The 13,452-nt window shown below is 46.6% G+C and overlaps 2 protein-coding genes and 1 long non-coding RNA gene across 4 annotated transcripts in view; all 3 read right to left on the reverse strand.

Annotated features, from left to right (window-relative positions):
* Nucleotides 1-13,452, reverse strand: part of ITPR3 (inositol 1,4,5-trisphosphate receptor type 3) — an 825,364-nt gene that overhangs the window by 656,373 nt on the left and 155,539 nt on the right. The gene's annotated exons all lie outside the window — the stretch shown is intronic.
* On the reverse strand, nt 3,112-5,302 carry LOC143815843 (uncharacterized). Its single transcript, XM_077295503.1, has 2 exons — nt 4,961-5,302; nt 3,112-4,150 (listed from the first exon to the last, which is right to left on the reverse strand). The coding sequence occupies exons 1-2, from the start codon at nt 5,266-5,268 to the stop codon at nt 3,169-3,171; spliced, it is 1,290 nt and encodes a 429-aa protein (XP_077151618.1). The 5' UTR covers nt 5,269-5,302; the 3' UTR covers nt 3,112-3,168.
* Nucleotides 5,970-6,407, reverse strand: LOC143815844 (uncharacterized). Its single transcript, XR_013223815.1, has 3 exons — nt 6,363-6,407; nt 6,208-6,282; nt 5,970-6,075 (listed from the first exon to the last, which is right to left on the reverse strand). It is a non-coding gene; the product is annotated as an uncharacterized LOC143815844 (long non-coding RNA).

Here is a 13,452-nt window from a genome sequence, read left to right on the forward strand (position 1 = left end):
GGCGAGCTAAATGACAACCTGGAAAAATATTTTGAGTATACCAGGATGTCTCAAGACAGCTTCCGCTATCTGCTGCGTCTGGTGGAAGGAGCCATCACCAGGCAGGACATGCAGCTCCGGAGATCAATTTCCGCCGAGGAACGTTTGCTGGTGACTCTACGGTACGTAATGTAGCTATTTGAAGGACTTTATATGTTCTGCCCTTTTTTTAAATAACCTTTTTTTTTTGGGGGGGGGGTGGAGGGAGGGATGGAAAATGTAATTTTAATAACAATGTACTTTAATTAAATGTATTTATTTTTCTTCTTGGCAGTTTCCTGGCTACCGGAGAGACCTTGAGATCACTGCATTTCCAGTTTCGGATTGGAGTCTCCACTCTTTCTGGAATTATTGCCGACACATGCCGCACTTTGTGGGATAATCTCCGGGATGAATTTTTACCCCTCCCTACAACAGAAATATGGGAGGCCAACGCCAATAAATTTGACCAAGTGTGTTCTTTCCCTAACTGTATTGGAGCAGTGGATGGGAAGCACATTAGGATTACAAAGCCTGCAAGAAGTGGATCTCTGTTTTTTAATTACAAAAAATACTTTTCCACCGTGCTCATGGCAATTGCAGGTGCGGACTGCAGGTTTCTCGCTGTGGACATTGGAGCGTTTGGCAAATGACTCACGGACATTTAAGGAGTCTGATATGGGCCAAAGATTATATGAGAACAATTTTAATTTCCCCCAGCCAAGACCTCTTCCCAACACCGAAGGGCCGGCAATGCCATTTGTGGTTGTTGGTGGTGAGGCATTTCAAATGTGTCCAAAAAAGAAAAGAATGTCCAGCTTCACCGAATCCGTAAAAGAGTTTTCTTTATTCACATACTATTAAGCATAGAGGATACAGACTTCAGCACAAGCCATATGGGTAAGAATCTCAACGCGTTTCTGGAGACTAAGCTCCCTTAATCATGACAACAATTTCAAATGTGTGCCAACCTACTGAAACCCTACTCCAGTCGTGGCTTGGACCACACAAAAAGTATTTTTAATTATAGACTGTCCAGGGCCAGAAGAACTGTGGAGTGCGCCTTTGGAATCCTTGTCTCCAAATGGCGGATTTTAGGATCCGCTATAAATCTGAAAATTGAGACAGTTGATCAGGTGGTGAAGGCTTGTGTGGTTCTACACAATTATGTTATTGCTAAAGAGAGAGTCAATGTGGAACTAGATGAACCCATTGCCCGATTACCAAGATCATCCTCTGAGGACAACTTTGGAAATTGCTCAGATGAGGGATCGATTTGCTTCATATTTTGTTTCAGATGTTGGCCGTTTGTCATGGCAAGATCAAATGGTGTAATGTAGAAACAGTACTTTATCCTGCTGTAACTGTAAGTAAATTTATTGTGATTAATAAAAATCTAAACACTGTCATGTAAAGAATTAAACACTATTGAGTCCATGACATTTTACCAGCCTAATGTCATGTTCTTTAAATGTTGTAATGTACCGTGATTTTCTACTGTGTATTTTTGAAATAAAGTTCTTTATTGTGCCTTTCTGTTTAAAAAAATGCTCCCCTATGTTACAATGTTGTTGCCAATAAAAAAAAAGTTAAAACAAATCCAATGTTCTAGAACCAAATGCGTGTACCACAAAATGTAGTAATGTGAGCCCCAGTTCCCAAATTGACTCTGACAAAACAACCCAATTGTTCACATAGCCGTGTGTTCCATAGTTTTAAAAGCAAACATCATTCACTCCCACCTTGTCCAGCAAATAATCTTGCAGACTATTTGCATATGGAACCTGGCATCATGGAGCGTGATGGCTGAAGCAGGTTTTCTGCCGCTGCATGTGCCGCGGCTGTGTGACAGGCACTACACATGCATGGCGAGGCAAACAAATAGGCCTTGGATGTGCATGTGTTCTGCCTGTCACACAGCCTCTGAACATGTGGCAGCAGATCATAATCCGCACTACATGAAGCCGGGGCCCATATGCTACAAGTCTGCAAGTGTTTTGATTGACAAGGAGGGAGACGATCATGTTCGCTCAACTCTATTGAGTTAACACTATTGAACTCAGGATGCTGGAATACGTCCAGAGTCAAATAGTGGCGACACTTGGCCACGTGAAAATTGCTACCACCTCACCTGACCAATAACCTTAAGGTACCGTTACACTAAACGATTAACCAACGGTCACGACCAGCGATACGACCTGGCCGTGATCGTTGTTAAGTCGTTGTGTGGTCGCTGTAGAGCTGTCACACAGACAGCTCTCCAGCGACCAATAATGACGAAGTCCCTGTGTAACCAGGGTAAACATTGGGTTACTAAACAGGCCCGCACTGTATTGTTTACCCTGGTTACTATTGTAGAAATAAACAAACAGTACATACTTTACATTCCGGTGTCTGCCACGTCCATCGCCGTCAGCTTCCCGACTGACACTGTGAGTCCCGGCAGTAAAGTTAAAGCAGAGCACACCGGTGACGTCAACGCTGTGCTCTGCTATAGGGCCGGCACAGTGTGGGAAGCTGACGGCGATGGACGTGACAGACACCGGAATGTAAGTATGTACTGTTTGGTTTTTTTTACATTTACAATGGTAACCAGGGTAAACATCTGATTACTAAGTGCGGCCATGCGCTTAGTAACCCAATGTTTACCCTGGTTACCAGTGAAGACATCGCTGGATCGGTGTCACACACGCCGATCCAGCGATGACAGCGGGTGATCAGCGACCAAAAAAAGGTCCTGATCATTCACAGAGATCAACGATCTCCCAGCAGGGGCCTGATCATAGGTCGCTGTCACGCTTAACGATATCGTTGCTACGTCACAAAAAGCAACGATATCGTTAACAAAATCGTTATGTGTGACGGTACCTTTACAGTAGGTTTGAAAATTTATATATTTCTTAATCCTATTTATGTACTTTTAACACCTCATAGTACAATGAGAGACAGGCCCCAAAAAATTACAACAAATAACTGGATAAAATTGTGTCACACACTGCAGATAAATGAGGTGTTAAAAACACAAGATTTGTGTACGGCGCACGGTGTGAGTTGGTGCAAACTTTATTTTAGACCAAGAAACTCAGATTTTGAAATCAAAATAAAACAATTTTATTAAGGGTGACACAAAAAGAAAAATGGGGAAAGGTTCTAAGGGGTAGTAACTTCGGCAATTAAGGGTGATTGATATCCACCAGTTTGGGAGTGTGGGGGGGGGGTGGAGGAGGAGGAGGAACCACCATACTGGACAATACTCGAAGGTATGCCGACGTCTGGCCACCCTGTGGTCGACGGTGGCGAGAATGCCAACGCAGGAGGGGAGGGAGGAGGCACGACCAGTCTCCTTGGCCCTGTGGACTGGCTCTGGCTACTCCTGCTCCAGCTAGACCCCGGCCGAGAGCTCGGTGTTGGTATTGAAGCAGCCAGAGCCGCCGTTGCTGTTGTAGTTTTTGGCCGTTTTCTCGTCTCTCCCTCTGGGTGTTGTTCAGCGTGGCGTCTTTGGGTCCTTGAAGGCCTGGCAGGAGCAGGACTTTGCGGCTCGGTTCTATGGTGTCGGCGGCGGCGGCCCTCGGCACGCGGAGCTCTGTGTGGGTGCTCTGCAGCAGGAGTCGGAGTCATGCTAGCCAGCGATGGTACTACGGGCATTGTAGTCGCTGACTGCATGACCCGAGCCTGCTGCAGAGCAGTCACGTAGGCATTGTTGCAGGCCTGCATCACCGAAATCTGGAGTTCCGGCGTAAGATGTTCCACCATGCCCTTCGCAATGGAACTAAAGAAATGTTTTGCCGGCCTCGAGAGCTCGGATTCCATAGTTTCAAGGCGCCGGTCGATATTGGACAGAGCTGTGTCCATTCTATCGCCCAGCGCCTTGAAACAATTCTGGAACACCGTGCTCAAATGCAGAAATTCGGGCAGTAGCGGCCTGTCCGAGGCCCGCTGACGCTGTCGGGAATACCCAAAGGAAGGAGCGCCAGTGGCCTCGGCCAGGGGAACATCTGATGGACCGGCTGCCGGTTCTCCAGATGGTGGTGCAAGCCTGCTCTCGCTGTGGGATGGCTGTGACGGATCAGATGGCGATTCACGAAGGACCGCTCCAGAGGGCCGAACAGGCTCAAGGGTGCTGCTGTGTGTTCTGTGAAAACATAAGGAAAACATTAGTATACAAAATATAACATTTCACATTCGCCACCTCCTGTGTGTAATAAAAAGTTAACATTGCATCACACACTATAACATTAAAATTTTACATAATTGTAAAGGGTCAGTTCCATCTGTCAGTCCTAAAGGTATTAATTTGCTGATTGTTACGGCCAGCTGCCTGTCATGGCTGACGCGACCAATCAGTGCCGGGCACAGTCCTGAATTAAATGGCCGCTCCTTACTCCCCGCAGTGAATGCCTGTCGCCCGCATACTCCCCTCTGTCATCGATAAACACTTTCCGGCGGTAACCGTTGCACCGTAAGATGTAACCAAATTTTTACTATTGACACTGCCTATGCCGCATCAATATTAAAAATTTAAAACATTTTGTTTTTAAAAATTACCATGCTATACTCACCCATGGTTGCCGTTTGTAACGGCCGCCATGTTTTACGGTTATCGTTGGAACTGCCATGACGTCATGGTCATGTGCCCGAGACGTCACCACAAGTCCTGCGCTCAGACCAACCCTGGGAACAGAACCTGCCGTGGACTACAAGGTCTCCCGTGTCTATTATGTTAATGTTTTATTGGAAACTGTGATAAACCTGGATGGGCAATATACTACGCCACTCTGAAATATTGCACGTGGCTGGCCAATATACTATGTATCTGTGTGCTGTATACTACGTCACTGGGCAATATAATAAATGGCTGGGCAATAAAGTACGTGGCTGGGGAATATACTACGTGAATATGCATGTTGTGCAATACCCAATGTGTGGGAATAGGTATACTTACTGTCGGCGGGCAAGGACCGGTCTCAGGAACTGAAGAATTCTGCCGTACTTGTATGTTGATGTCCCTGCCGCAGCATCACCACGAAGAGTCTGTGCCTCCTTCCGCAGGCCCCGATTGAAACGGTCCTTCATGGAGCGCCATCTGGTCTTCAATAGGGTTGAGCGAAACGGATCGGTCATTTTCAAAAGTCGCCGACTTTTGGCAAAGTCGGGTTTCGTGAAACCCGACCCGACCCCAGCGTGGGATTGGCCACGCGGTCGGCGATCTTCGCGCCAAAGTCGCGTTTCGTATGACGCTTTCCCCGCCATTTTTTTTCAGCCAATGAAGGAGTGTGGGCAGCGGCACGGAGGGGGGGGGGGGAGAGAGAGAGAGAGAGAGAGAGAGAGAGAGAGAGGGGGGGGGGAGAGGGGGAGAGAGAGGGAGAGAGAGGGGGAGAGAGGGGGAGAGGGGGAGAGAGAGAGAGGGGGAGAGAGAGAGAGAGGGGAGAGAGAGAGAGAGGGAGAGAGGGGGAGAGGGGGAGAGAGAGAGAGGGGGAGAGAGAGAGAGAGGGGGAGAGAGAGAGGGAGAGAGAGAGAGAGAGAGAGAGAGAGAGAGAGAGAATTTTCCCCATTGACTTGCATTGGGTTTCGTGTTTCGGTCGGCCCCCTGACTTTTCACAATAATCGGCCGATTTCACACGATCCGACTTTCGAGGAAGTCGGGTTTCACGAAACCCTACTCGATCCTAAAAAAGCAAAAGTCGCTCAACCCTAGTCTTCAATTTTTTGACTGTGAAAAAGTCAAGCAAAAAAATAAAGGTTGAGAAAAACTTTTTTTAATTGATAACGCAACCGTGTGTGATGCTACAAAAGTAGAATACATCACAGACGGTTGTGTATCCTGGCATGATGGGTCAGAGCGGCATTTCGGCAATACTTACCAAATTTATCTTTGTCCGTGGGTGAAGCGCTGTCAAAGCCATCCCACAGCGATTTTGCTACCTCAGCCCACATTCGTCTCAAAACCACCTGGTCCGCGTGCCGGGGGTCACGGCTGTCCCACAACGGGCCTCGCTCCTGGATAGAGGCGACCATGATGTCTATGTCTATGCCCTCATCCTGGTCCCGTTGTGAAACCTAGCATAATTGGAAAACATTAATGTTTGCAATATAAATTAAATTTGGTCTCCCTCCCTCCTCCCCCCCCCCAAAAAAAAAAATGTAAGAAAAAAAAAAAAAAATTACTAGGTTGTTTGAAAAAATACTTACTCGCCGTCTTGACACCACAGCTTGGCCCCGAGGTCGCTGCTCCTGCTGGCTCTGTTCCTCCTCACTTGAAGAAGCCTGGAAAATAGTTTTTCAAAATTGAGTGACATGTCTACAAATGACACCGAATAGTAAGCAACAGTAGATCATGTACTCACCTGACTCCCCAGCGGTGTGGTGTGGCTCGAGTCGCTGGCCATTCTATTAACAAGATGAAATTCTGAAATGCCAAAAAATTTTATTATTTTACTATACACAAATACAGAGGCACATATAGGAAAATATCAAAAAATCCATACATTATCATTACGACCACAACGAACAGTGCACTCATAGTACATTGCCAACTGAACAAGCGCTGAGCAAACAACACCGCCATACATTGAAATAAAAAACAATGGCAGAGACGACATAATGCCAGAGTATAGCAAAAGCAGAATACCAGTCCCAGGAAAGATAACAAAACAAATAAACAACAGACCCTATGTACTAATCCAAAAAGACACAGATTTTTTTTAAGAAAATTTTTACAACATTGATTTCCAAAAGGCACAAGAAAAGGCAAACCATACCGCCATACGTTACAGTAGAAAAAAATAACAAAATAAAAGAGTACGGCTACATATGAAGCCCTGAAATTCATCAAAACCTGATTAAAAAGAAAACATTTCTATTTAAAAGAAAAACACAGTGGAACAACCATGCACAGAACAACCCAAAATAAACAGCACAATAGATGTCAGAAAAAAAATAACAACCAAAAAAAAAAAGGAAAGAAAAGGCAATCCTGGATACACCACCATACTTTACAATAAAACCAACTAGGCCGGAGACAATGAAACGCAATCATATACGCCAGAAATACATCACAACCAGAAAAAAACACCCCCAAAAATGGAAAATAAAAGTCAATTCTGGAAACACCACCATACTTTACAATAAAATCAACAAGGCCGGAGACAATGAAACGCCATCATATACAACGCCATACATCACAACCAGAGTAAAAATACAACAATGTCCACAACCACAGTGCAGAATACACAACTTGCAATAAACAATTTAAAAATAAAACATTAAGAAAATGCGCAGAATCATTCTATACTTACATCTCTTGAAAGCAGATGATGAGGTCTGGTCTCTGTCGTATGCTGATGCAAAGTGCCAAACAATGCAAACTTTTTTTTTATATGTGGGGGATGTTTTTTCACTGTCTAGACACAGTCTAGACACTTTTTGTTTCATTTTATTTAACGACGCATGTGTCGCACAACGCATGCACGACGCACGCACTTGCGTCCCGTGCGTTGTCAATTGGTTTCAATGGGGATTGTAACGCAATTACGACGCGCGGGCGACGCACGCGTTTTTACGACGCTACAAAACTGCAAGATGTAGCGTCGACCGCGCCCCGCCAGGTGCGGCCAAACGACGCATGCGTCGTGCAACGCACCAAAAAATATGACAACGCATGTCGATGCGCCCCCAATGTTAAAGATAGGGGCGCATGACGCATGCGTCGTTATGCGTCGACGATGCTGCGTCGCAAGACGCAAATGTGAACATAGCCTTACCTGAGAGGTTTGCTGGGGAACGCAGTAAATTTGTTGCTTTTCGTGAAGCTTGCAAATTATATTTTCGTATGCGCCCGATTTCCTCAGGTAATGAGGCTCAGCGTGTGGGCCTGGTATTGTATTACTGAACGGAGACCCCCAAGCATGGGCATTTTCATTACCATCTGATTCAGCTGCATTTAACTCAGTGGAGGTTTTTTTTTCTGCTCTTGGACTCATATATGATGATCCTGACAGATTGTCTCTAGCAGAATCTAAAATATGCGCTCTCCACCAGGGGGAGCGAATGGCGGAGGATTACTGTTCTGAATTTCGCCGCTGGGCGGTGGACACACAATGGAATGACCCGGCGCTGCGGAGTCAGTTTGTACATGGGGTTTCGAGAAGGGTTAAACAAGCCCTCCTGATGTATGAGACTCCTGCTTCTCTAGAGTCTGCCATGAGTCTTGTTGTCCGCATTGATCGCCGTTTGGTCAGGGGGTGCAAGAGACGCCACTTATGGGGGAGGGCGTAGGTGCATGTGAGGTTGCTGCAGGTGAGCCCACGGAGCCTATGCAAATCGCAGGGGTGTCACACCATCGAGCCCCCTCGCTCAGGAAGCAGGAAGCCTGATTTTGCTGTGGTAAAAAAGGGCATTATGTTAATCCTTGTCCTCTTTTTTCTAAGAAAAACACAACGGCGGAAAACTACTAAGCTCAGAGGGTGTAGAGGAGGCCAATCTGAGCTTATGCATATCCTCCATGGTGGTCTCTCAATGTATGCTTCCTGCCAGAGTTATGGTCACTGGCAGAGAGCTGCCAATCACTGTTTTTGTGGATAGTGGGTCGGTTACTAATCTCATTGAGGAGTTTGCGCGCACGGCCGGGTTCACGGTCGAAAAACTGCCTCATCCTATCCGGGTGGTCCCCATTAATGCTACTCCACTCCCACAGGGGGAGATTACGGAGTTTGTGGCTGAGGTTAAACTCCACATTGGGGTCCTACATTCTGAGCAAGTTACATGTAGGGTGCTCAGTAATCTTCCTGCACAAATGGTTCTGGGTTTTCCATGGTTGTCTATGCACAACCCGGTGATTGACTGGAAAACTCAGGATATAATTCAGTGGAGCGGATTCTGCCAGGAGAATTGCCTGGCCACATGTGTGTCCGCTGTGCCTCCTAGCATTCCTGAGTCACTGCTGGATTTCACAGATGGGTTCTCTGAGAAGGGTTGCTCAGAATTGCCACCACATCGACCCTATGACTGTACTATTAGGTTTAAACCAGGGGCCAAATTGCCGAAAGCTAGGATGTTTAACATCTCTGGTCCTGAGAGGCAAGCTTTAAAGGACTACATTGCTGAGAGTTTGAGCAAAGGGCACATCAGGCCTTCGTCCTTGCCGGTGGCAGCGGGGTTCTTCTTCTCTTCGTTAAGAAGAAAGATGGCGGACTATGCCCTTGTCTGGATTTCAGGGAGTTAAACCAGATTACGGTCCGTGATCCATACCCTATGCCACTGGTACCTGATTTGTTCAACCAGGTGGCTGGTGCTAAGTGGTTTTCCAAGCTTGACCTCAGGGGGGCGTACAACCTCATAAGAGTCCGTCAAGGTGATGAGTGGAAGACGGCTTTTAATACGCGCCTGCTGTATTTCAACATTTCATAAATGATGTGTTCCCGCATGTACTGGGGAAATTCCTTATTGTGTACCTAGATGACATTCTCATTTATTCATGCGACCGTGATACTCATTTAGAGCATGTGAGGCAGGTGTTACAGCTACTCAGAGAAAATAAGCTCTATGCAAAAACTGGAGAAATGTTTTTCGGTTCAGGAGTTGCCTTTCTTGGGTTATATTGTGTCTGCTTCAGGGTTTAAAATGGACGCCGCTAAGGTGCAACCAGTGCTGCATTGGGAACGACCTGATAACCTAAAAGCACTCCAGCGGTTCCTTGGATTTTCTAATTATTATAGAAAATGTATCAAAGATTTTTCTACCATTGCTAAACCGCTTACTGACATGACGAAAAAGGGTACCAATTTCTCCGCCTGGCCTGAGGCTGCTGTGCGCGCATTCGAATTTCTGAAGAACAGTTTTGCTTCGGCCCCCATTCTGGTGCAACCGGACGTATCAAAACCGTTTACCGTGGAAGTCGTTGCGTCTGAGGTTGGAGTGGGGGGCGGTGCTGTCACAAGGCTCATCCTTGGGCGAGTTGCGTCCATGCGCCTACTTTTCCAAGAAGCTGTCGCTCGCCGAACGTAACTACGATATCGGCAACAGGGAGTTATTGGCTATCAAGTTGGCTTTTGAGGAATGGTGACACTTCTTGGAGGGGTCGGTCCACCAGGTTACAGTTATCACCGACCATAAAAATCTGCTTTATTTAGAATCAGCCAAGCGTCTGTCCCCCAGGCAGGCTCACTAGGCAGTTTTTCACGCGATTCAACTTTTTTGTTACATACCGACCTGGGTCTAAGAACACTAAGGCAGATGCTTTATCCAGGTGTTTTCTGGGGGGAGAACCTCGGGAAGATCCGGTACCCATCCTCCAAGAGGGTGTAGTGGTCTCGGCTCTCACGACAGAGGTTGAGGCTGAGATTGCCGAGGCTCAGGAGTAAGTACCACCAGAGCTTCCCATTAACAAATCATTTGTACCGCTCCATCTTCGCCTAAAGGTATTGGGTGAGCATCATGATGCTGTTCAGGCTGACCATCCAGGGGTTAGGGGTACCTTGGAGTTGGTGTCGCGTCGGTTTTGGTGGCCCAAAATCCGACAGGATGTGGTCTCGTACGTATCAGCATGTACCACGTGTGCTAGGGCTAAGATGCCTCGCTCCTGTCCAGCTGGCTCATTACATCCTCTAGGGGTACCCAGTAGGCCATGGACGGAGATCTCCATGGATTTTATTACAGACCTACCCTCCTCAGCTGGGAACACGGTCATCTTGGTGGTTGTTGATCGGTTCTCAAAGATGTCGCACTTTTTGTCCTTGCCTTCGTTGCCTAACGCGAAGACTCTGGCTCAGGTTTTTGTGCAGGAGTTGGTCAGACTTCACAGGGTCCCGTCTGACAGTGTGGGATAGGGGTACTCAGTTTGTGGCAAAGTTTTGGAAAGCATTTTGCTCACGTCTGGGGATCAAGTTGTCGCATTCTTCGGCGTTTCATCCTCAGTCAAATGGTCAGACCGAGCGTATGAACCAGAATTTGGAGCAGTACTTACGCTGCTTTGTTTCTGACAACCAGGAGGAGTGGTCGACGTTCCTTCCTTTGGCTGAGTTTGCCATTAATTAATTAATAATCACCGTCAGGATTCGTCTGGGGAGTCCCCGTTCTTTTGTGTTTACGGGTACCATCCTCAATTTTGTACTCTGCGTCAGGGTGGCTCTGCTGGCATTCCGGAGGAGGACCAGCTAGGAGCACAACTGTCATCCGTTTGGAGGAGAGTGAAACAGCGCTTGCTGAGCATGGGTGCAAGGTACAAACGAGTGGCTGACAGTAGATCTGTGCCAGGTCTGGACCTGAGTGTGGGTGATTGGGTGTGGTTGTCCACAAAAAAAAAAACTCAAAATACCATCCATCCCCAAAATTGGGTCCAAGGTTTATTGGTCCATTTAGGGTCGCCGCCATCATTAACCCGGTAGCCTATCGATTGGAGCTTCCTACGGTATATAAGATACACAACGTGTTTCACAGATCTCTTTTAAAGAAGGTGGTGGGTTCCGTGGATGCGGCGCCGATGCCATCTCCAGTCTTGGTGGATGGCAATTTGGAGTTTGAAGTCTCCAAGGTGGTTGACTCTCGTATACTGCGCCGCACATTACAGTACCTGGTACACTGGCTTGGTTATGGGCCGGAGGAGAGGTCTTGGGTACCTGCTTCGGACATACATGCGGACCAGCTGGTCAGTATGTTTCACCGCCGCCATCCGGACAAGCCAGGTCCTATAAGTCGTGAGGGCGCTGGAGTCCCTCGTAGAAGGCGGGATACTGTCATGTCGGACGCTATTCACACTAGGGCGTCCGACAGACAGCGGTAATTCCACATTCGTCCACTATACGCTCAGTGGCGCCGGCTAGACTTTATCCAGGTTGTCCGGGATTAATCTAGCTGGTAATCGGGTTGGAGGCTGGGTCACGCCCGTGGCCTTTAAATAGTCATTCTGGACTTCGGGCGTCGCCGATTATAGCTTGTGTCTTGTGCCTGGTGATCTCGGTCTGGAGTGGTGGTCTAGGAGAAGAAATATCGTATCTGGTGGTGTGTTATCCTTTGTCATATTTCTCCTTCCTATATTTGTATTTGTTTTGCCCTGTGCACATTATAGTGTTTACCTGTGTGTCTGCGGCGTGGAGCGTTTTTAGTTTTCCCTGTCTGTGCTTTCTGTAGGGGTTGGTGTGTGGTCTAATCACTCGGTGGCGGGTGGAGGTTTCAGCATAGGACTGAAACAGGAGTCAGGGTCAGGCCTGGCGGCCCAGACAAGCACACCATCAGTGTAAATTCTGGGAGAGGGACAGACAGGGTTTCCCTAGTCTGAGGGATATCGCAGGGGCCCGGGTAATCAGCTGTAGTCTACCCAGTACCCGCATGACATTCTAATGTAGAACGTAGCGTTTTGTGAGCTGCACCCAAAACGCTGCTATTCCGGATCTTGGGCATGTAACCTTACAATGTTAATCAAGGCTAGCACATGGACTGCACACTGATGGCGTCCACGTGCTATCAGTAATTTTCACAGAAGCAGAGACTTTTATGGGTAATTTTAATCTACGACTCCAATCAAACACAGAGATGTCTCGTTTCTTTTTTTAAACAGTACCATAGTTTTTAGTGGGTACATTTTCTATCCATGACAACCACACATAAAACACATAAGTGAAAATTGGATGTCTGAATGTGGCCTTTTGCATGCCAACACTGCAGCAAAAAATACACAAAAAAGCTTCTTTCCTGCCAAGAAATCAGGTTTTGCTGCAGTAAAAAAAAAAAAATATTGAAAAACCGCCTAGTGTGAACTTACCCTAAAAGCAGCATTTTTTCTGCAGAAAAAAAAAAAACTAATTAAAAAGAAAAATCCTTTGCAAAAATACCACGTGTGAACACAGAATTTAAAGTAATTATCTGATGGCACTGCTTGTGCCATAAAAAACTACAATAAAAATGTTGACATATACGCCATGAAAAACTAATCAACATGCTCTGTATTAGTCTATTATGCCTTCCTTCATACACTGTGTGCAGAATTATTAGGCAAGTTGTATTTTGATCACATGATACTTTTTATACATGTTTTCCTACTCCAAGCTGTTCAGGCTTGAGAGCCAACTACCAATTAAGTAAATCAGGTGATGTGCATCTCTGTAATGAGTAGGAGTGTTGTCTAATGACATCAAAACCCTATATAAGGTGTGCTTACTTATTAGGCAACTTCCTTTCCTTTGGCAAAATGGGTCAGAAGAGAGATTTGACGGGCTCTGAAAAGTCCCAAATTGTGAGATGTCTTGCAGAGGGATGCAGAAGTCTTGAAATTGCCAAACTGTTGGAGGGTGATCACCAAACAATCAAGCGTTTCATGGCAAATAGCCAACAGTGTCGCAAGAAGAGTGTTGGGCAAAAAAGGCGCAAAGTAACTGCCCATGAATTGAGGAAAATCAAGCGTGAAGCTGCCAAGATGCCATTTGCCACCAGTTTTGCCATATT

The sequence above is a fragment of the Ranitomeya variabilis genome, chromosome 3 (assembly GCF_051348905.1).
Source record: "Ranitomeya variabilis isolate aRanVar5 chromosome 3, aRanVar5.hap1, whole genome shotgun sequence".
NCBI lineage: Eukaryota > Metazoa > Chordata > Amphibia > Anura > Dendrobatidae > Ranitomeya > Ranitomeya variabilis.

Excerpts from the sequence above, each read along its gene's own strand:
- LOC143815843 (XM_077295503.1), bottom strand. The coding sequence starts at position 5,268 with ATGGCGGGGAAAGCGTCATACGAAACGCGACTTTGGCGCGAAGATCGC. Across the intron at positions 4,151-4,960 it reads CCGGTCCTTGCCCGCCGACA|AACACACAGCAGCACCCTTG; the intron begins GTAAGTATACCT and ends ATGTTTTCACAG.